The sequence below is a fragment of the Agrilus planipennis genome, unplaced genomic scaffold (assembly GCF_000699045.2).
Source record: "Agrilus planipennis isolate EAB-ADULT unplaced genomic scaffold, Apla_2.0 scaffold121, whole genome shotgun sequence".
In the NCBI taxonomy this organism is placed as follows: Eukaryota; Metazoa; Arthropoda; class Insecta; order Coleoptera; family Buprestidae; genus Agrilus; species Agrilus planipennis.
In genome coordinates, this window is record NW_020439072.1 from 865,866 (window position 1) to 888,736 (window position 22,871).

A 22,871-nucleotide genomic window follows, 5' to 3' on the forward strand; every position below is an offset into this window, starting at 1 on the left:
GCTGATGAGATCCAAAAAGATCGAAATCGCGATCCGCGTCTGGCAGTTTCGACAGAATACAGACCACTTCGAATTATTTTATTCGATTATGGTAACGTGCCTATCACGTTGAGGTTAGCTACGCCGGGATTCGTTTCAGCAAGTAGATATTCACACAAGTGGACCTTGTTGGAGCATACGTAATCCTAAAATGTAGCATCGTCCTACAGATGGCGTTTACCGCGCCATTTGTGCTATTTTCCTCAACTAATAAACTATACTCTTTACTTCGGTAAACGCATATTTTTGCCTGCTGTAGATAGTATTTGAACAGAGTAAATATATTTTAAATTCAAGACAATATGTCACACTTTAATTTTCAGTGAACCTAACCTAACCCAACCTAACTGTTTAAATAATAACAGTATTTTTATCTATATGCTGATATAAAACCTAAAGAGACACTAATAAAATTAACAAAGCTATATTATTGATTTCTATGAACACTTTTTGTTTCTTATAATTTATTTCGTGCTGAAAAGTCACTAAATGCTTTTCAGAGTGAACTACATTTCAGCATTTATTCTGAACAATTTCACGCTATTCGGTTTGTTTCTGATTATATCAACAAACAGTAATTATTATTTTTTCCATGCAACAAGAAAAAATATCATTTTCGTGACATTGAACAATTAACTATAAATAGTATATGCGCACAGTACTTATTACTTCTACACACAAAAGAGTTCCTTTCTGTAGACGGAAATTTAAAAAAATCATCCAGCTCAATATACAATACCCATCGAGTAAATCGCCCCGTGATTTTCTTTTTTAAATTCTTCAACAGCCTAACAGTTTATTTATTTTATATTTCTTGGTACTGTTATACAATTTTGGATGCCTTCTTGTTACTTATGATACAATTCCGTTGACATATGGATATCATCTTAGATCTACAACTGTTGGGTAATTATACTGTTTATCGTGCCATCTGGTTGCATTAATTATGTACTAGAACTATATCATCAGCGAACACAGATATTATACTCTCTGTTCGCTATATTATGCAGAGTGTAACAGCGTAAATACTTTTGATTTCTAATAAATATGATTCTATTACAAAATTAGTATCTAACACTTGTGTCAAATCAGTTCAAATTTTTATATTCGGGAAAACGAAGGATTGTCGTAAATTTTTATTTCTGTTTAACAAAAGCGTGGTGTTTCATAATTTGAGTGCATTGCGTGAAGTTGAACAAAAACTACGGGTGTTATCAGCATTTGACAGGAAAGGCACAAAATAATAGTTAATTGTCTCATAACTTCCACATTGCACAATAAAGTAGTTCATGCTACTAGGGTAAAAAGTGCTCGTCATACTTTCCAGACATAACTTTTTAGACAATATCTAATTTATTTACCCATTTCTTTTCCAAACGTATTTTCTATTTATAAAATGTAATATACACTTTTACGTTAAAGGTTTTGCTAGTATCACCGAAAAAACATTATATGAAATGATGAATGAAAGTTGTTCACATTGACTATTGAAGATATTAGAAGCTTAAAAAGGGGACAAAAAAAACATTCCCTGAATGCCTTCTAATTCTTTAATTGAAGAGTCCAAAAAATTCTAAATTCCTTGGGAATGGATAATATAAAATATTGGATCGATATTGTTTTCCAGGTTCAATTTCATGGTCCATGGACTTTTGAAGTTCCAAATTGATATCAGCATCTGTCAAAAACTTATCGTACCTTTAGCAAGTAACTACGAAATTCTATGAATTACGACAAAACAATATCGAATTGCCAACTGTGTAAAACTGAAAGCTACAAGATATTGAGGTGTGCAAATAAATTCCTATAATCCAAAATTCTTAAAAAACGATTCCAAAAACTTCACTTATTAGATAAACCCAAACCTAAAGAAACTAAGGATTCCATTTCTTTCTCTTTTTACAATGAGTAAAAGATCGGAAACAAAATGCGGTTGTAAATATTTTGATATAAAATGATTGATGTTGATTTTACATTAATAATTATTTGCAACCCTATTTTGGTTCTGATCTTTCACGCCAAACAAACTATTTTAGCATCAGTGTCCTTTTTCCAATTAAAACGGGTGACAAAGGTAAATAAGGAAGCATATAGAAGAATTATTTGTTGCTAAACTGAAGAAACAATAACATAAAGATAGAAAACTATATCTCAATCACTTCAAACAGAAAAATATGAATCATATTCAATCTTCGCAGCTAGTGATATAGTGCAAACACCACTACTAGTCTAGAAAAACTGCAATATTTAGAAAATGAGAAAATGCCTGCAACGCCAGTTTTCAAAAGTTCCTTATACTACCGCTGCACAGTTTAGTCATTGGTTCAGCCGGTCATATTTTAACCATTCGTTAAACATCATTTAAACCGTTAATATTGTAAAACAGAAATTTTCCTCAACTCGAATTTTCTCTTAGCGGGCGTCCAACAACCTTAGGTGTTTTTTTCTTAATTTTGACCCATCCCTCTGTTTTAATATGATTTGATAATGTGATGTAATCCCCATATCTTTATCTCTTTACTCTGGAAAAATAGGGCAGCACAAAAAAGTAAAAAGAAAAACTATGAATCGTTTACTATTTGTGTATAATAATGTATGTTCTCAAAATTGAAAAGCCCCCCCCCGCTCTTTTTAAATGACATTTGATGATTTGTTAGACCCCTTCCCTTTGACTATATATTATTTTTAGATATAAATACACTTGTAGGAACTGACGGAATCCACTTACTTTGTATTGTTGGTTAAGTAGACTGCTTCTATATCGATTCGTGCATATTATCCGTCCCCACGTATTCACTGCAACGTGTTATCTAACGCTATAAAATACTGGCAAGATTAAATTTTGGCAAAGACGCCAACCAAGTGTTTTAAACGAGGTCATTTGTTCTGTAGCGTGCAAGCCACTGCATACAACATTTGCTGTAAAGAATACGATATTAATGTAATTGGGGTCCCAAAAACACGTCTTTTCAGATTTCAGATAACACGAAGACAAATTTAATTTGCTGATGCCCTACTACCGCTTTCACGTGAACTATTAAACTAGCTAAACACAAAAATAAACCCGGGTTTGCAAGTGGGGGTATCAGTTTTGTATGAGATTGATAATTTGTTGTAATCTCTATCAAATTAGTGAATTGCTTATTACAATAAGGACAGTTAGTAGTGTGATAGTGGTTTCTAGTAGGGTTCTTATTCAACCGTCAGCTGGTAGTGAGTTACATTACTGATACCTTTCGTGTAATTTGAAATATTCCCGATATCGGCCAAAATTCGCAGCAACTGGGTACAGCGAATGGCAGATAATTTCAACATTTTTTATAAAAGGTACGCTTTTCTTTTTCACTTTTACTTTTTTACAAGGTGGAAGTGCATTCGGCTTCTTCCCGGTAGGTACTTGTTACATCCACACTAGTCGCCTAGATCCAGGCCTTTAATGAAACAATTGTACGTTCAAATTTACAAAGACGATTTGCGAGCTCAATTGTCACTGAATTGAAAAATTGTATAGAACTTTTTTGTTGTGTTTTGTGTCAGGAAGCCATGTTTTTTTTTTTTTAATTATTATAAATGGGACACCCTGTATATCTAAAGCAACGCCGTTGTCATAATAAACTAATATCCTAGACCATCAAAAATTTCAGAATGAAAGAATTTTAACAACGAAAATTTCACTTGTAGCATACAATCTTCGTGTTAGTTACAATAGATTCTACTGGGTATTGGAAATTCTTGTAATTAAAAATTGGCCATTCTAGTAATAAATGGTGCTGGACGTTGAAAATTTTAAGGACAGAAAATTTTGTTGTTAGTTAAAGTTATCGTTATAGCAAGCCTTCTCTGAAATTCCCTGATAGAAATGATCCTTATCGTTGAAAATATCATTCACAAAAAATTATGATATAGAAAATGTTGAAGGTACTTTCCATTTAATATTAAAAATCAACCTCGTCTTAGACTTTTAAAATTTACGAAAAGTTTTATCGTAAAAGATTACTATCAGCCCTAATCGTTTAAAATATTCCTTCCAAAAAAGTGTGGCATTAGAAATCTCAGTAATTAAAAATATTCCAGGTAAACTCATAACTGAAAATCTTCAACTCGAAAGACCCTTTACATTACAAACAAATTTTATTGGTAAAGATCATCTTCATGAAAGATATAAGAACGTGAAATATATTCGACAGTAGAAATTCTTATCACAAAAGGCGTTATCGTGAAAATCTGAATTGTCAGAAATCCTTTAATTAACAATTGTAGAAATAAAGGATCCTGGATGTTGAAGATCTCTAGGACAGATAATCTCCATGTCTTTATCATTGAAAATATTAATTACAGAAAATCTCTGACATTAGAAATAGTTATAAACGATCCCCCCCACCTCGTCCTAATGAGTCTTAACTGAAAATCTCTCATCACCGAAATCGCAAGAGATTGTTATCGTTGAAAGTCCTAATCGTTTAAAATCTTCATCACACAGAAGTGTGTAACATGGAAATCTCAATTTTCTTTGTAATCCTTTTGTCATCTAACGTCTTCATAATTGCATACCTTAACCTCGAAAAGTAATTGTAAGGACCCTATCTAAAAATCCTCTTTGTAGAAATTCTTATCACAAAACATATACTTGTTAAAAACATCAATTATCAGAAATCCCTGCAGTTGACAATTCTAGTGATAAAAGGTCACGGGCATTGAATATCTCCGGGATAGGAAATCTAACTCATTAATGATTCTAGTCGTAGCAAGTATCCGCTGAAATTATACGTCACGAAAATAACCCATCGGAAATTATTTTTGTCGCAGAATAAATCTATCAGTTACAGAAAATCTCTTGCGTTTAAAATCGTCATTATATAAGTCCCTTGTGTAGAAAATCTTCTAAGGTAAACCGCTTTATCTGGTCTACTGTTACTTAAATCCCGATCACCAAAAAATCTTATCGCAATAGATCCTTATCGGTGAAAATATGTACCTTCTCGTTACAAAAATTATCGTATAAAAAATGCCAATCGTTATGAAAATCCTTACATTGAAAAAAAATTTACCTTTAGAAATTCTCTCTATAAATTATTTCTTTTTGTTTTTAGCTTTTTGTCATCCACGAACTTCGCTGGCCTCACTATGTAGTTTCATAACAGGCGACGCCCTCCTGTATTCAATGTTTCGGGTTGGTGCCATTCCGGTACCTTGCCCTTTTCGAGGACCTTTCGTGTTTACCTACAACCGGGGTCACGGTGAATGCCGATCGCCAGTGTCCAGCGTTGACGCCTGTACAGAAGAAAGTCGGTTGTTACTCAGTTATCAGGCATGTCCAGACGTGCATGGATCAGAAAGCACTGGTAAGTAAAAATAATTTATTTAGTATAATTAAATAGTGTTACCTTAGACGTTGCCAAGTCAGTGAATCTTGCTTTAAATACATATAAGACCAGTAGGTACATCACTTTTTTTTTTTTGATGTACCTATAGATACCTACAGTAATACTGCCACCAATTTAATTGTAAAATGTAAAAAAGGAGATGAAAGTACTTGCTGTTGTACGATATTCAAACCACAATTTGAAATTATTTTAAACAACTAAACAGGTTGTACGATTAATTAATTAATTAGGAGTATGTGGACTGCCTCCCAAGTGACATCCCGTTATATTGTGTTTGATCATTGTCATTTTATTCTTTTGAGATGTGAATATTTAAATGAGTAATTTAGTCCACCCTCCCACACGTACATACGGATAACGAGACTAGATTTTTCGATGTGATAAAAGTGAAACATTCTTTTAGCTAAAACTACACGAATGGAGCAATTGGGGTTAAATTAACTTTGAACTCTGGCAGCCTTTGGAAGTTTTGTCATGCCATTAAACCATACATCATAATTAGAGTAAAAAAGGCGCAACATTTTCTCTTTAATTTATGGATTAGTATCCATCAACCTAAATGAACGTCAAAGAGTAACCGCATTCGGGCTTAATCCAACAATTATTTCTGCATACATATTGCCGCTCTATTTTCAATATCTAATGTTTGTATGTTTCTTCATACTTCTGTTTATTATATGTGAATTTATTAGTTCTCATTTTCTTTTACATAAATACATAATAGAAAGTTAGTTTTATGCGAGATCTATTAGGTATTTTGGAGGGACTGGAATCTGATGCTAAAGATTTAATGTGGGGTTTCCATATGAGTCTATTAAATTAGTATATATCATCTCGACTAAAATTTATAGGGAGCGTGTGACATGTAGCGGGTGGGTTTCATGTGAAAAAAAGGGGGACATGTCGATAGAAGGTTAATGCAATTATAGCACTACTTACCATTGTATCCCGACTAGAATTGAAAGGGGACATGTCTCATGCAGCGTGTGGGCTTCGTGTGGCAAACGGGGGACATGCCGATAGAAGGTTAATGTAATTATAGTATTACTTACTGTTGCATCGCGACTAGAATTTATGGGGGCATGTCTTATGCAGCGCGTGGGCTTCGTGTGACAAACGAGGGACATGCCGATAGAAAGATAATGCAATTATAGCACAACTTGCGATTGTATCTCGACTAGAATTTAAAGGGGACATGTCTCATGCAACGTGTGGTCTTCGTGTGACAAACGGGGGACCTGACGATAGAGGGATAATGCAACTCAGCATTACTTACGGTTGCATCTCGACTAGGTTTTATAAAGGACATGTAGCGTGTGGCAACGAGGAACATGCCAACATGCCGATAAAAGGACAATGCAATTATAGAAATACGAATTTATATAAGGCGTGCCTCATGCAGTGTATGGACCTCGTGTGACAAATGAGGAACAATCCGATAGAAGGATATCATCCTCTTGAGAATCCCCACAAAAGCAATCAGCGACGTGCCTTATGAGTTTTTTTATAACGATCTGATGTGGTAATCCTGGCACATTTTGTTACATGTTTTTCTGCACACAAGCAAGGTAGTCATTAGGGGGTTCATAAATACTTTTTTTATAAAAAATTCAGACCGCAGTATAATCTGATTGACTCTCCGAGTATACCCTTATACCAGAGCCGGGCAAACTTTAACTTCGTAGGAGCCGCTACCTGAGGTTAGTTGGATCACTCCATACACTTCAATGAGTACGAGAGAGTACTGAGTAATGAGCCATATTGCTTTCTGTTTTTCTTCTCCCTTCTACTCCCATATCAACCCCTCCATCTCGCAGACTAGCGAAGCAACTTAAATAATACCTACGAAAAATTTTTAATAAACGCCTCGCAGCTCAGGGGTAGCATGCCGGACTACGGCTGCAATACTATTGGGTTCGGCTATGGAAGAGGGGACTCACCTACGAAATGGAAGGAATAAGAAAAGGAAACAGTCATCTCACTCGCTCTCTAAGGAACAATGAGGAGCTCCTTGGCTATACCTAAGGAGCACTCGGGTGTCAAAAGAGCCGAGTTTGCCCGGCTCTGCCTTATACCTTACCTGTCTCCCTTTCCAATTCTAGCCGGAATAAATAGACCCTTTGATAAAAGTCCTTGGCCAAAACAATATTGTAATTTATTATTAATAAATTACCCAATTGCAACTTCCACGTCTATCGATAATTCAAATAAGATGTAATAACATTTTAGCACCAGGAGCAAATAGTTTCTTTATTAAATAAGTAACAAGTTCAAGTCTCTATTTCGTAGTGTAATTAATACTTCAAAAACAGTATCATTTAATCTTTTGAAAAGACGTTAATTAAAAATGCAATAACTCCATAGATTAAAACGTTTACGGAAAAGATGTCTACCGTTAGAACTTATTTCATAACTTCGTAATCTCCATCATTTTAGCTTTTAAGTTGCTTGTTCATTAAATATCCGTCTTTCAACGTCCTTCTATGAAAGGAAGCCAACATTATTAACAGAGTTAGTTACTGGATATTTGTTTCGATCAGAATGTCCTTAGTTAAAAGTTACTTTAGGAAGCGGATATTCAAATGATCATCTTATCGTTTCAATGTATTATACTTGCTCAAACTTTTTGAAATAGAGCAAACGAATCAATATCTAGCTAGTTATATCAATTTGCCATGAATAGGATATGTTGAAAGCATAGATTTAAAGGAAGAGAACTTCATTATTTTATTTTACCGTATTTTACCTATGTAGGTATCCATGTATCTACTTAATAAAGCTGTACAATAAATCATCTTTACAAGGTCGTTAGTCCTAAGTTAGGTTGGATAAGCTCTTTAACTCTTTCCTATCCTGAGCTAATATTCGCATTTCCTAAAACTAGAACATCCCACATTATTAACTATTTACGAACAGTAATCTAATCTAGATCTACCTCTACCCCTTCTAACTCCCGTTTCTGGCTCTAATATGTCTCTGACAAGACCTTCATACCTAAGAAGGTGTCCTACTAACCTATCTGGACTATTTCTTATTGACTTCGGTAGAATCCTTTGTTCTTGTACTCTTTCTAATACCTCTTCATTTCTAACCTTCTCTATCCACGGTATCCTCATCGTGTGTGTGTGTGTCGATCGAAGTTATTCGTGTGAACCTCAAGGATCGCTCCAGTGATGCGACACAGAGTCCAGATCTACACCATGGCTTGTTTATATATGTATTAAGAAATGGCTGAAGCTATTTGTAAATTTTTTACGTTTCATGAAAGGATATAATAGAGTACACCCATCTTCGACTTCTTCGCTCAACAGTGTATGAGTTACAAGGCAAACCAATCAAGCTCAAGTAATGCCTACGTAATACGAACTTTTCCATAACAAAGAGTTTCGTTACACTAGAGAGTTTACGATGTTTATCCGAAATTGAACTTCATTTCTGACAGATAAATTGCATAAAACTGTTATATACTGGTTGTATTCCTTAAAAATATTTTCACACGTTAAAAATCACCCTCTACTTTTGTTCTTTCATGAAGAAGCAGTGTAATTTGGAAAACATTATCGTTCTTGTTTTGAGCATGATTCAAAATATAGAAGGAAGTTAGTCGTAATAACGTAGAAAAAAGAAAAATCTTTTTTAATACGTTCAACTGTTAGACTTTTTATTTGTGTTTGAAGCTGAAGATGTAATGTATTTCGTCTAAGAAAACATCTACGAGCACATATTGTGTCATTTTTATCCAGCAGATTCTAGCGAGCGAACTCATCCAAATGAGTACATTATTACGATCTCTTTTGTCATAAACTAAACTCCCAGGGATCGCATAACTTCATATTAGGAGTAACATTTATTAAACTACTTCCAGCAGTGATTGCCTCTAAACGATGTCGTTCTTCCGTCATGTTACTACATATGCTACGGAAGACGAGGAACATCCTTGTAACTCCATTTTCAAATACTTATATCGTTCAATTGAATTTGAATGACAATAAATAGCAGGCAGATACTTCTAATTTTTGTAGCATGAATTCAATGTGTTAGTGAAATTATTAGTGTCTCAAATAAAGCGCCCTTAATTCTTTATAATTGTTTTCTTCTTCGAAAAATATTTTTACAAAAAGCAAGGTAATGCATTTAAACTTTATTGTTTAAGTTAAATAGAGTATAGGCAGACCTAGATTAGATTACAAATAATTCAAGATGTGGGATGTACTAATTTTAGATAAATACGATGATTAGCTCATGATAAGAAAAAGTGGAGGTGCGTGATCAATCAATTTTAGGACTAATAACCTTATGATAATGATGATTTCGAATATTAATCCATAACTCTTTTTAAAGTAACTAGATCTTACCGGCTTCGCTTAATGATCATCGACGACCACATAAAACTAATTTTTCTATTTTTTTTTCTGTATAAAAGGTACGTACCCTATATACTTTTCTGTGCCCTTGACGATGTGTCTACAAAATTTCATGATTATCTATTGAGTAGTTAAGGCGTGAAATTGACCGCATTAAATTAATTCTTCGATCCCTCTAATTGGCTGTAGATTTATGACCAAAGCAAAAAAATAAAAAATAATTTGTTAGTCACTGCTCCTATGCTTCACTGCATTTCAAACTCAATGTGTTTAGATTTCCTGCAAAACAATCTGCTTTTTCGGCATTATCCAATAATTCAATAATTATATCATTATTTTTTCGTAAATTTCAAGACTTCATAAACACTACTTTTTCTGTAGGATTATCATTTTCAAATTTTAATATTTTTGTTTTGTTTATTTTTACATTCATATACTGTTTTTAAATTTAATATGTACCGTCCGGATTAAGTATTAAAATTTATCTTAATATAATTTGTGTAAAACACATTTTCATAATTTCGTAGGTAGATGAGGTATCATATTACTAAATTCAATTAAATTTTGTAGTCGCTTAAAAATTTTAATGCAACGTAAGATTATCTTAATTAAAAACTGTAGCGAAGTACATTATGCATCGCTTATTACAAGCACCATCCTTTGACCCATTTTCATGTTCCGTACAGAAAGGACTTTAGCGTACATACATACATGGATACATGCATATACACATATGCATGATACTGACAACGAAGCGTGGTCCAAACTGGAATTAGGTTACATCACAATTCTCTAGGAACTTGCTCTGGTCAATTTCCTGTAACATAAATTCGATCGTTGATTTCGAACATTACTGTAAATTCCGCACTAATAATTCCAAAACTATTAGCCATGAACCGTGGACAGCAGTGACTACTACTTACTATTTCCTTCCACGCGTCCGACATTAACAAAGAACTTATTCCATTAATTCTGAATTGGTAACGTAATTACGCGAAAAAGCTCAATTTGATTCAAATGAATCGACGGTAATAAGTTGATCATGGCCAATAAATAATTGAACTTTAACATAGAAAAGGGTTTTTCCAGGAACACTGCGTGTATCTAGGGATCAGAAAGTCTTTGAAGTTATCAAAATAGTATTCATAATGGGAGAAGAAGTTCAGTTAGCATTGAAAATTTTAAGGAAAAGTACCAGGTATAGATGGGATACGGGATGAAATTTCAAAACATGTTGATCAAAAGATTAGAAATTGTTTTTTAAAATTGGTTAGTTACATTTGGTCATTATCATCATAAGGTCGTCAGTCCTAAGACTGGCTGGACACGCACCTCCACTCATTACAACATGAGCTAATTTTGGCATTTCCCTAAAACTAGAACATCCCACATCCTTAACTATTTGCAACAGTAATCTAATCTAGGTCTAATTCTGCTCCTCTTAACTCCTTTCTAATATGTCTCTGACTAGCCCTTTATGCTTGAGAAGGTGTCCTACCGACCTATCTCGCCTATTTCTTATTGACTTCCAAGAGTGCTCTGTTCTCCTATTCTTTCTAGTACCTTATCATTTCCAACCTTTTCTTTTCCGCCGCGCCCACCGTCCATGTTTCGCACTCTTACAGCGCCACGTTCTAAACATACACCTTTAACAATCTTTTTCGAATTTCTAAATTAATCGTTCACGAGCATAGAAGTGACTTAATCTTATAGAAGGCGACTCGACCCTGCGCTATCCTCTGCTTTTTATCCCTACAACTCCTTCCGTCCTGACTTATCTGACTTCCTAGATACCGAAAATCAGTCACTTCTTCTAATTTTTCGTCTCCTATCTTAAGTAGGGTTAAAATTAACATAAATTATAAGAAGTTGCTGATTTTCGATATTTAGGGAACCAGATGACCCATATTTGAAAAAAGATATGAACCAAATAACAGCGCAGGGTCGAGTCGCCATAGGTTGATAAGACACTTTCTCAAAAATGAAGAGTTCAGTTGGAGATTTGTTAGAAGCAGAAACAAGAGTTGAGAGAGAGTAGAAATAGACCTAGATCACAAGTTGTTAAAGGTGCGGCGGTGCGTGTCCGACTAATTGACGTGCTGATGGCCTTATGATAGTGATGATTCTGAAAATCTCAATCAATAGATTGAAGGCATTCACCTTTGAATAAAACCTATGTTATGAGATAATTACTACTTGTTTGTGAGTAGAAAAGGAGCCGCATTTAACATTTTTAAAAACCGCTTTAATGTCTATTCTGCTTTGTTTCATCATCATCATAATAGGGCCGTCAGTCCTAAGACTGATTGGACACGTACCTCCACTCTTTCCCTTTCTGGGCTAAACTTCGCATGTCCCTAAAACTAGAACAGCCCACATCCTTAACTATTTGCGAAGAGTAATCTAATCTAGGTCCTGTTTCTGCCACTAATATGTCTCTGACTAGACCTTCATGCCTGAGAAGGTGTCCTACCAACCTATCTCGCCTATTTTTTATTCTCTTCCATAGAATCCTCTGTTCTCCTATTCTTTCTAATACCTCTTCATTTCTAACCTTTTCTACCCACGTTATCCTCATGATCCGCCTATAACACCACATTTCGAACGCTTCTAACCTTTTCTTTTCCGCCGCGCCCACTTTCCATGTTTCGCACCCGTACAACGCCGTGCTCCAAACATACACCTTTAGCAACCTTTTCCGAATTTCTAAATTAACCGTTCGCGAGCATAGAAGTGACCGTCCTGACTCAGTCGCTTCTTCTAATTTTTCGTCTCCTACCTTTATATTCGCTCCTTCCCTACTTTTTCTTCCCTGTTTTGTTTATAGAATAATTTTTAACTTCTTAGTTTTGGGGTTTTTCATTAATATTTACATTTGCTAAATAACAACGATCGACAACCCTAAAACTGTGTACATTTTAATAAACCATTGTGTTTAGAGGTTCAATGAGTTCATCAACTAAACGAAAAGCACACGATGACGATGGTCTAAATTAAATAAAATTTTCGATTGGACGCAGTGTAAATTATTTATATCTATTTAATATCGCGTTTGCTTTGTGTTAATGAAAAGCTTTGCCATTATAAATTGGCAGCCAGTATTAACGATGGCGGTGAAATGTAATAAATAATTAGTGGGAGCATATATGAACCAGATGCATAAATTTTGTATTAAAATGTTCCCCTATTGTGAGTGTCGTTTTCGTTATTCTCATAACATCGATTTCTCTGAGCAACGGGCTTTGTATTTTATAATGAACAGTTAAAAGGTAAATCGAATAGCTGTAAATCAATATTTCAAATTTGCGGAAGTGCATACAAGAAATTATTTACAAGTTAATGATAAGGAAAAAGACGTTGATTTAAAATTAAAAATTGCAAGATACAATATAGATATTTATATTGCAACGAATTTACTGTAAATACGTATATATTAATATTTTTGAAATGTTTTGTACACATATATGAGTTAACCATTTAACTTTGTAATATACTGCACTCATTTATTTATCATATAAATTATTTATATCACCTTTAATTTATATTACTTTTTGCTTCTCTTGTTCGTGCACTGTTTATATCATTTGCCTTGTATAAAGTACATATTTATCATCCTTATTATAATATGCGATAGCAGCTGTCGACTTCGGCAGCATTATTAAAAGTATCGTCGTCGGAACGCTGTACCGATCGCCGCCTGCGGCATTCGTCTGTGACAATATTAGTTTTACCTGCAGCTTCGCTCCCGTTAATATCCTAAATACGTGTCGTAAGATCATCAAAAATACAGTAATTTGATAAATTTGTTCTTAAAGCCTGACCAGGATTGTCAAGATAAAGCTAAAGTTTCTAATTTTCTATAAGTGAAACATACACCTTGTGTAGAATGACAATAAATAATGTTCTTCTTTGTCGAGATGAAAAGAAATTTTTCTATCCCTCGGGAACAGTACCTCTGACAATAAATGTACAAAATTTCATGATGATCGGTTGGATAGTTAATAGTAATGAACAAACTCACATTGGCCTTTGTAATATTAGTTGAGATGTAAAATTATGAATCCAAATTTTATAATGCATAAATAAAACAATTAAAAATAAATAAATATTATTTAAATTAAATAAACTAAGTATTAATTTTTATTTATTACTTAAAAAACAAAGTATTCCTTTTATGCTTAAATATCAGTCCGTTTAATTAATTTTGTTATGTTCCTTGTTATCATTTACGTATTCAGGTTAATTTATTTCTTGAAGCACGAAGCTAAACAATGAAAGTATCAAAGAGGGTGGCAAGATTTGAACGTCAATATCTCTCGTTTATAGTTATTTTTATTTCGCATTGTTTTTTGGATTTATTTCATTGATAAAATTCTTTTTGACTTTAAAAAGTATTACTTCAATAGGAAATTTAATTTTCTATAAAAAAGATCTGTATATGCACTAAAGTTGTACAATTTTTGTTACAGAAGAAAAACCAAAAAGCGGATAACTTTACCCCGTGTTCAAAAATGCGCTCTTATATTTAAGTTACTCGATTTTATCCCGCTTAGGGACCAATTCGACATATGAAACAATCAAATTTCACTAAAATCTTGGTTTCCTGTTGAATGTCACAGTCAATCGCCTAAAAATCACAGAATAAAATTAAAGTAACAAAAAATCTTTTAATAGGATTTACTTTTTATTGATTCACTATAAAAGGTAGGAAATATAGAACAAAAATTAAAGATAATTCTGAAGCAAATATTTAAATGTTTCCCTCCATCAAGAAATAGATACTTTATTCTCATACAGGTTTTGTAACGAATTTTGTAAGTGTTCAAAATTTATTTATTTTAGTGTTCTAAGTGTCAATAATAATTACTTAATAGCTTTTGCCTGACAAAATAATTTCTTGGAGTTTCCAGACTAAATATCATCTAATTTCGTAAATCTGTAGTACAAATACCAGAATTAATCAGGCAGTAGGCACGGTTGAAATTACGTGAAAACAGAAAATTAATTTCAATGCCCCATTCAACGTTTTGACGCGTATGACAGCGCAAGAAAGGGTTTTATGTGTTCAATGCCAACGTACTAACGTTCGCCACACACATTCGTTTATATTGCCTTTAGGCATTTCAGAGAATTAATTTGCCAGTTAAATTTTGCCATAAGTATTTATCTTTCATAACTTATAAATTATGGTTTAGGCACAAAACAAGATATTTAACTAATTCCCGGGAATGATAAATGAGCAGACGGGAAACAAAAATGTCACTGCTAATTAGAATATTTAATAACAACTACAAAATTTCGTGCGGCTGAAATTTGACCAATTCGCTTTCAAATCAAATGATATACATTTCGCGCTTTTACGAATGAATTAACCTCAGGTTGTGACACTTTAAAACAATAAATTAAATTAAATTGTTGCAATCGGGACAATTTGTACATATTGGGAAGTATTCGGATATACCCTGACGTAAGTAAGTAATTGGGAAACGTAGAAATGACAAGAAACTATCACAAGGTGAGTGACGACAGCAAGCCGCCTCACCACCCTAATTCGTGATTTTAGATTCGACCCTTCGGTTATTATTAATTCTGCTATTTAAACAATCGCTAACCCAGTAGGTAAGTAGGTGTTAGCTTACAGTGTTAAATATAGGGTTGTTCGGAAGGTCATTTCGTTTTTTTTTTTTGTGGAAATGAAAGACAGTTTTCGTATAATAAACAAATACTTTATTAAATTATACATTGACAGTTCCGGTCCAACACCTTTTGCCATCTTTCTGGTAGTAGCATAATTCCACGCTCATAAAATTTTTGGTCTTTGCTGGCAAAAAACTGATCGAGGAGGTTTTTGACCTCCTCATTTGAGGTGAAGGTTTTACCGTCTAAAAAATTTTGGAGTGACCGGAACAAATAATAATCCGATGGTGCCAGGTCTGGAGAATATGGTGGGTGTAGCATTGTATCCCATTCAAGCTGTAAAAGCTTTTGGCGAGTGACCAAACTTGTGTGAGGTCTCGCGTTGTCTTGGTGAAACACTACACCTTTCCTGTTGATTAGTTCTGACCTTTTCTGTTGAAGTGCATCATTCAGTTTGTCCAGCTGATGACAGTAGACTTCCGAATTAATCGTTGTGTTATCCGGTAAAAGCTAAAAAAAAACGATTCCTTTAAAATCCCACCAAACAGACAGCATCACCTTTTTTTGGTGAATATCGGCTTTGGAAATGGTTTGAGCCGGTTCATCTTTTTTGCTCCATGACCTCTTGCGTTTGACGTTGTTGTATACAACCCATTTTTCGTCCCCAGTGATGATGCGCTTCAAAAACGGATCATTTTCGTGACGTTTGAGAAGCGAATCGCAGACGTCAATGCGGCGACACAGATTTCTCTCTGTGAGAACATGGGGAACCCATACATCGAGCTTCGAGGATAATCCCAGGCCTTTCAAGTGGTCATAAACTGTTGAATTTGATAAATTTAACCTCAATCCGATCTCACGTGTTGTTATTCGCCGGTTCACATCAACTAATGCCTTTATCGCGTCTTTATCAGCTTCAACCGGCCTTCCCGAACGTGGTGCATCTTCGACATCAAAATTGCCGGATCGAAATTTAGCGAACCAGTTCTGGCACTGGCGTACTGTCAACACACCTTCTCCATACACATCAGTCAATTTCTTTCTGGCTTGAACAGCATTTTTACCCTTTCTGTAGTAAAACAGTAAGATATGTCGAAAATGCTGCTTATCGCTCTCCATATTTAAAAGGGCACCAACCAAAAACTACTGCGTAGAATTAATTGGAATTTTTCACACACAAGCCTTGCTATATGAGCTCTCAAAGCATATAAAAATTATACGGCTTAAATGTGAAGTTGGGTGCAAAAGAATACAATTAAATCCTCTGTCGGGAAAAAACGAAATGACTTTCCGAACAACCCTATATTTAAAATAATTTAGAAACTTCTCGTAAAGAACTTTTGTTAATCCATTCTTGTCCGCTGAAGGATTAAATTTTAAAAGAAGGGTCGTGTTTTGATCTTGAAAATAATTTAATAATTCTTTTAATTCTCAATTTTAATGAATGCATTAAACAAACTTCTTATGCCTTATCTGCAAAATTCTGAACATTCCTTTACAACTACTTTTTACGTGGAAGGTAGTCTGACCTATTTGAGTAATCGGAAATAATTTGAAAATAACCTTTGATCAAAACACATTTGTTAAATTTAATAATACACCAAGGGAAACTAACAGGTGTTACTTTTCCATCCTTTTTTCCTATTTTACTAAGAATATGTTAGAAGCTTAAATATGTAAAAGCTGTTTATTATGTGGTATTGCTATAATACTACAGTAGTTAGGGGTGGAGTAAAAAAGGGATCGATTTGTAAATTGAATACAGACGAATTAAGTATTGGTTTCACGATCAGTTTGATCAAAGGATATATGAAAGAATCAATATCAAATATCTAGTTACTAGCTGGCTAATAATAAATGAAGTTACCAATGAATAGAAATAGAAATTCAAAAACGTTAGTAAGTTTATTTCTTGATAGATGTAAAAGTACGTATTTGAATTAAACGAAAGCCTCTCAGTTTGGAAACTGCTTCTTAAATTATTTATTTAATTATTGTTTTTTAAAGCTGCTCTGAGTTTTAACACTATATGTTTATCAACTTGACGTCGTCGTATTCTACGTAGACTAACGATGCAATTTTATAGAGCAGTTTTATTACTCTTTGTTTTTTCGAAAGCTCGAAATAATACTAAACGAGAGTCTGAAACGGAGATGAGAGAACGAGTGGCTGGCAGGAGGCAGATGTGTTTATGAATGGTTGCAAAATTAAAAGGCAGGAAGCCGCACCTGCTATCCTAAGGGGTAAACTTTTATGTAAGCAGAAAAACCGTCGACATTCAATGTGGAAATGGGAATTGATAGATGAGCAACAAATAAACGCTCCGAATTGAATTGGTTCCTCGATTGAATTGCTCAACTTTTTAAGTTGAGACAGAAAATTTTGGAAAAGTAATAACAACAAATCAATAGTTATACGTTGCTTGCTTCACCACCTTAACTTACTTCTGCTTGTAATTGACATAGATTATTGTATTCTCTCAATGAAACTATATTTTATGCTTATATAAAACTCATATAGATTTTTATGTACTTATATAGACTTTAATACTTTCTTGGGACTAAGAAAGAATTGGAAAATGTGGATCAAATGAGTCACATCATAAATTTTTCAGAATTGAAGATATACAATTTTGTTAGATAAAAAATTTCTGAAATGGTTCTCCGAAAAATAAAATTGTTGAGCCTGAGAAAAGTCGGAAAATCTTAAATAAACTTTTTATAATTGGAAAAAGAATTGTAGAAGTTACTAGTTATAAGACTTTTGAAGATAGTAAATAAACTATAGTTTTTATAAGTATTTACCCACAAGCTACAATTGGACTCTAAATTCTATATATATATATAGGTGCGGCACAAAATGACTTGAATAATTACTAGAGACGGTCTCCTGAAGTATACAATTTACCAGTAATTGTGATGTTAATCAGTCTTTAGATGGCGTTCACTACGCCGTCTGTAAATATTCATTGAACGCTGTCTAATGGAGCAGGTATTAACAGTTCGAAGTCGTTATCCGACAAATCTTTTAATCAGAACTTTATCCAATATTATTTAACTAAAATAAAATAAATTTCCCAATCTTAATGTTATTATAAATACACGGGTTACTTCGAAATTATTAGAAAATTTAATTTACAACATTAAGACAACTATTTAAAAATGACAAGTTATAAAAGTAGCCAACACAATCAAGTTGAAAATGCTTGACCAGCAGTCCGAAACGTTCTTTCAATACCTACCAAATTGCATGTTACAATAGTCTTCGAGTAAGTATCTGCAATATTATTGCATATGTACGCTTCAGTAGCCCTAGAATATTTCCCTGGAATCTTAACTCAATCCCTTGGTTCAACAGCACACTGACTTGGCCTTAGTCGACTTCAAAGAGTTCGGCTCGGTCTAGGAGCAATTTCAGTTTAAAATCTGTTTACGTAACCGCTTTTCGGACAATTGAAAAATTGGTTTAATTTTGCAGTGGAGGAGCTCCAGTGCCTGGCGGCGTGGAAGGAAGGAAGTGCGCGCTATCTCGTCGGAAAAGTCCACCATAATCATGCCACGTCTAACGAGGACCGTTTCAGGTGCTTTGTGTATGAGAAAGCGTCCACAAAGTCCGAAGCGATAGACGGAATTGAATTCCGAGTGGCGCAGAGTGGCGACGCCACGTGTAACGGACTGTTCAGCGCGACCGAGGGCAGCAGGACGATAACTCTCAAAAGGGGTGAGTACCAACCAACCTACCTACCTACCTACTACTATTAAGCGTCCCGTGTGGGTGCTCGATTTCAAATTCTTTCCCGACACAAATTTTATTACACGACAAGCTTCGAGAGTTCGTTGACTGAATTGCAATTAAGTACAGGTATCGAAATTGTGCTTCACGAAAAAATATAGAGCGCTTATTTCTCGAAGCGTGTGGCACATTTCGATACATAACTCGGTGCCACAAATGGCTGCAGGAGTTAAGGATGTTTGGGAGGTACGATCGGAGACAAGAGTACATAAAATTAGAAATTCGTGATTAATTAGGTTTTGCAGTATATCATGAGGTAAATAAATAAATAAAGTATACAGTTTGAAAGAAAATTTGGAATTTGACCAAAAACTTTGAATAAAATAAGAAATAACGAATAATACGGAAAAGTTTTACTGACTTTTGGCAGTGAATATGCCTTGATTTCAACTTCGAAACAAAAAAATATTTAGTTTCAGTCTCTATTAATAATGAGCGTAAAACTTTTTAATATGTTTAAATAATAATTAAAACTTTAAAATTGCATTTATTTCAGACAATTATAAATATTATCATTATATTATCAAGTAAAAACGAGATTTTCAGCTAATTTTTCATTTTTTCCTCGATAACCATTTAGTGAATTTGAATAACCTTACGCTAAAGTGATTCTCCAGAGTTCAAGTTACTTATTATAAAAGTTTGAAATTTCTGGTAGCTTTTTTTCTGTTAATAAAAATAAATTTAATCTGTTCGGTTAACGAATCTCCATAAAATGACGTGTAAAATTACAATTTTTTAAAATTTCAATAACTTTTTAACGGTTTAGTGAATCGATTTGTAATTTTTACAGGAGTTTTAGAATTGAACTAGGAACGTTCAAATTTTTATTTGTTTCGTAGCATTGTGACATACCTCCCAAACTTCCTTAAATGCATGGCGAACCGTTGTGACAATTACTGAAATGACGATAATGCGTTAAAATTCTGTATTTTCCTTGGAATAATATTCCAAAATTAAGATTTTAGAAAACTGTGACCTTCTTTGTTATTGGCCCCTTTTCGACCATCCAATACAGGTCATCTGACGCTTCTCTCTTCAATTCTCTTCTACCTCGTAACTGAACACATTTCGAACTACTAGCTAATTTATTTAACGAATTACTCTTTCAATTAACGCCACTACTATTAACTAATTACTTGTCCACTACTAAATGGCACACTGAATCAATTCTTCTTTTGCCTTCTATAACCTTGTAAATAGAATTGAACTGTCCTTTTCTGACCGCTATGTATAGTGACTAGCCTTATTCTAGAAATATTCCAGAATGAAAATTCTTGAAAAACTTTGACCTATTTTATTTTAGGCCAATCTCGGCAACTCACCCGACGCTTCTTCTCTCTTTGATCCTCTTTTATTCCACTTCTGTCACCAAATATCGCATAATTGAACACCATTTGCATTCATCAATTATCAACTTAAAAAAAGTTGTTACCGTTTTTCGCTTTTGTATTTCTTCGTCTACTTTTTATTATGTCATTATTTCAAATATCGGGGGACTTTTGAGGTCCCACATTTGTCATAAATCGCACACAGTGCTACGCCACTCGGTAAAGGTAAATTCAGAAACACATATATTATATGACGTTGTTTATGACGTTATTTTAATTTATAGTGCCAACTTTTTATGGAGCTTCGCATAACACTCCGTCCTTTTACGATCTACGTTATAAAAGTAATATATTTAACGAGAACGGAGGTAATTAAAAATGCGTGAAGTACTGGACGAGTAATAAAAACACGTAATGTTTTAATTAAATTAACAACTATATATATAAATTACCCTTTTAAATCAATCTTTATTTNATCAATTATCAACTTAAAAAAAGTTGTTACCGTTTTTCGCTTTTGTATTTCTTCGTCTACTTTTTATTATGTCATTATTTCAAATATCGGGGGACTTTTGAGGTCCCACATTTGTCATAAATCGCACACAGTGCTACGCCACTCGGTAAAGGTAAATTCAGAAACACATATATTATATGACGTTGTTTATGACGTTATTTTAATTTATAGTGCCAACTTTTTATGGAGCTTCGCATAACACTCCGTCCTTTTACGATCTACGTTATAAAAGTAATATATTTAACGAGAACGGAGGTAATTAAAAATGCGTGAAGTACTGGACGAGTAATAAAAACACGTAATGTTTTAATTAAATTAACAACTATATATATTAATTACCCTTTTAAATCAATCTTTATTTCATAGGAGAAATATTTAATTAATTAATTTAGAAAAATTACGTTTATTAGACAGATGTTGTTTTAGTTGCGCTAGATCAGGTGATGATTTGCGAAATGATGTGGACTATTTACCAATGTGTCGCCATCTATACTATATTTGCCGTTAACTAAAGTTCTTCAAATGTTATTCGAAGGCCTCACTGACGTTATATACTTGATGCGGCGAAATAATCTGATCAATACTGACTGAAGTTAGAAAGAGTAGAAATTGAAGTCGTCACTTGAAAAATAGTAAAGCAGTTGGTAACTGAAAAACCGAGAATGTAAATGATAATCGTCATAATGATATTTTATAATAAGTAATAGGAAATGTTCTGAGTGCAATTAATATTTCAATGAATTTAAATATAAACGCTACTAAATGACATCTGTCAAAATAATATTTTCAACTTCTCATTTGTTTGTCAATATAATCGATATAAACTCTTGTACGTTACATTGCAGCAGAGTAAACATAAGTCATGACTAACTTACGACATACGTTTTACCTTATTTGTTAGGTATGCTATGAGCCAGTAGGTATGAAAAGGAATATGTCCTATATGCCGATGAATAATTGATCTTAGAAAAATGCAATAATAACTTGATACTGTACAGGGTGTGTTAAGAATGTCAAAGTATGAGATTAATTGTAAAAAAACGCTGTTATATTCAAATGTTTCGTTTTCGAGTAAAATGGTCCAAGAAAAACTTCAGAATATGCTCATTGTGACCAAAGTATAAGTTTAATCGAAAAGTTTTCCAAAGAAAACTTGTTTCCTCTGTTAATACAAGATCGGCTGTACCTAACATCTAAATTTAATTTGTTACGTACGAGTATTCAAAATTGAAAAAAGAAAGTTTCGTTTAAATGGTAGCACCTTTAAATACGGGTCTAATGGAAAAAAGTTGTTCTGAATGCTAAAATATGGGGCCTTCTAAAGGATTTTATCCTTCCTTTGTCAGACTAATTAAATGTCTTTAATTTTCCGTGACCTAACAGTAATAATGGTGAACTTAAAAAAAAAGCACGACGATGTTGACATAACAAACTCATACATCCGAGACACAAATGTTCAGTCTCTCAGAGTCTCTGAAAGCGAGACTCGAGTTTCCGTCTCTCATCGAGTCTCCCTGGTGTCGCTGAGAGAGACTGTCAACAAACCATCAAAAAAACAACTGTTAAGCGTCTCTGAACGAGAGACTCGAGTCGCTCATAGAGAGATCCTCATTTCGTATCCAGTCTCTAAACGAGAGATTCGAATTTCTCAATAAGTGGTGTCTCGATAGACATGGTTAAAATTTAAAAAAGTTCAGCATATTTTAGAGATCCCAGTCTTTCTACGAGAGACTCGAGTCTCTCAATTTTTCAGTTTTATTCATTCAGTCTCTCTCTCTCTAGCAATTTAGGGAAGTTGACTCCGTTAATA

General features: G+C 33.8%; 1 protein-coding gene across 1 annotated transcript in view; it reads left to right on the forward strand.

Moving 5' to 3' along the window:
* Positions 1-22,871, forward strand: part of LOC108742246 — a gene marked incomplete at its 3' end in the record, with an annotated part of 147,996 nt that overhangs the window by 107,236 nt on the left and 17,889 nt on the right. Inside the window, exons 6-7 of the mRNA XM_018477380.1 lie at positions 5,130-5,381; positions 18,902-19,144. Of these exons, the coding sequence (XP_018332882.1) occupies positions 5,130-5,381; positions 18,902-19,144 (495 nt within the window). The remainder of the gene's footprint in view (positions 1-5,129; positions 5,382-18,901; positions 19,145-22,871) is intronic.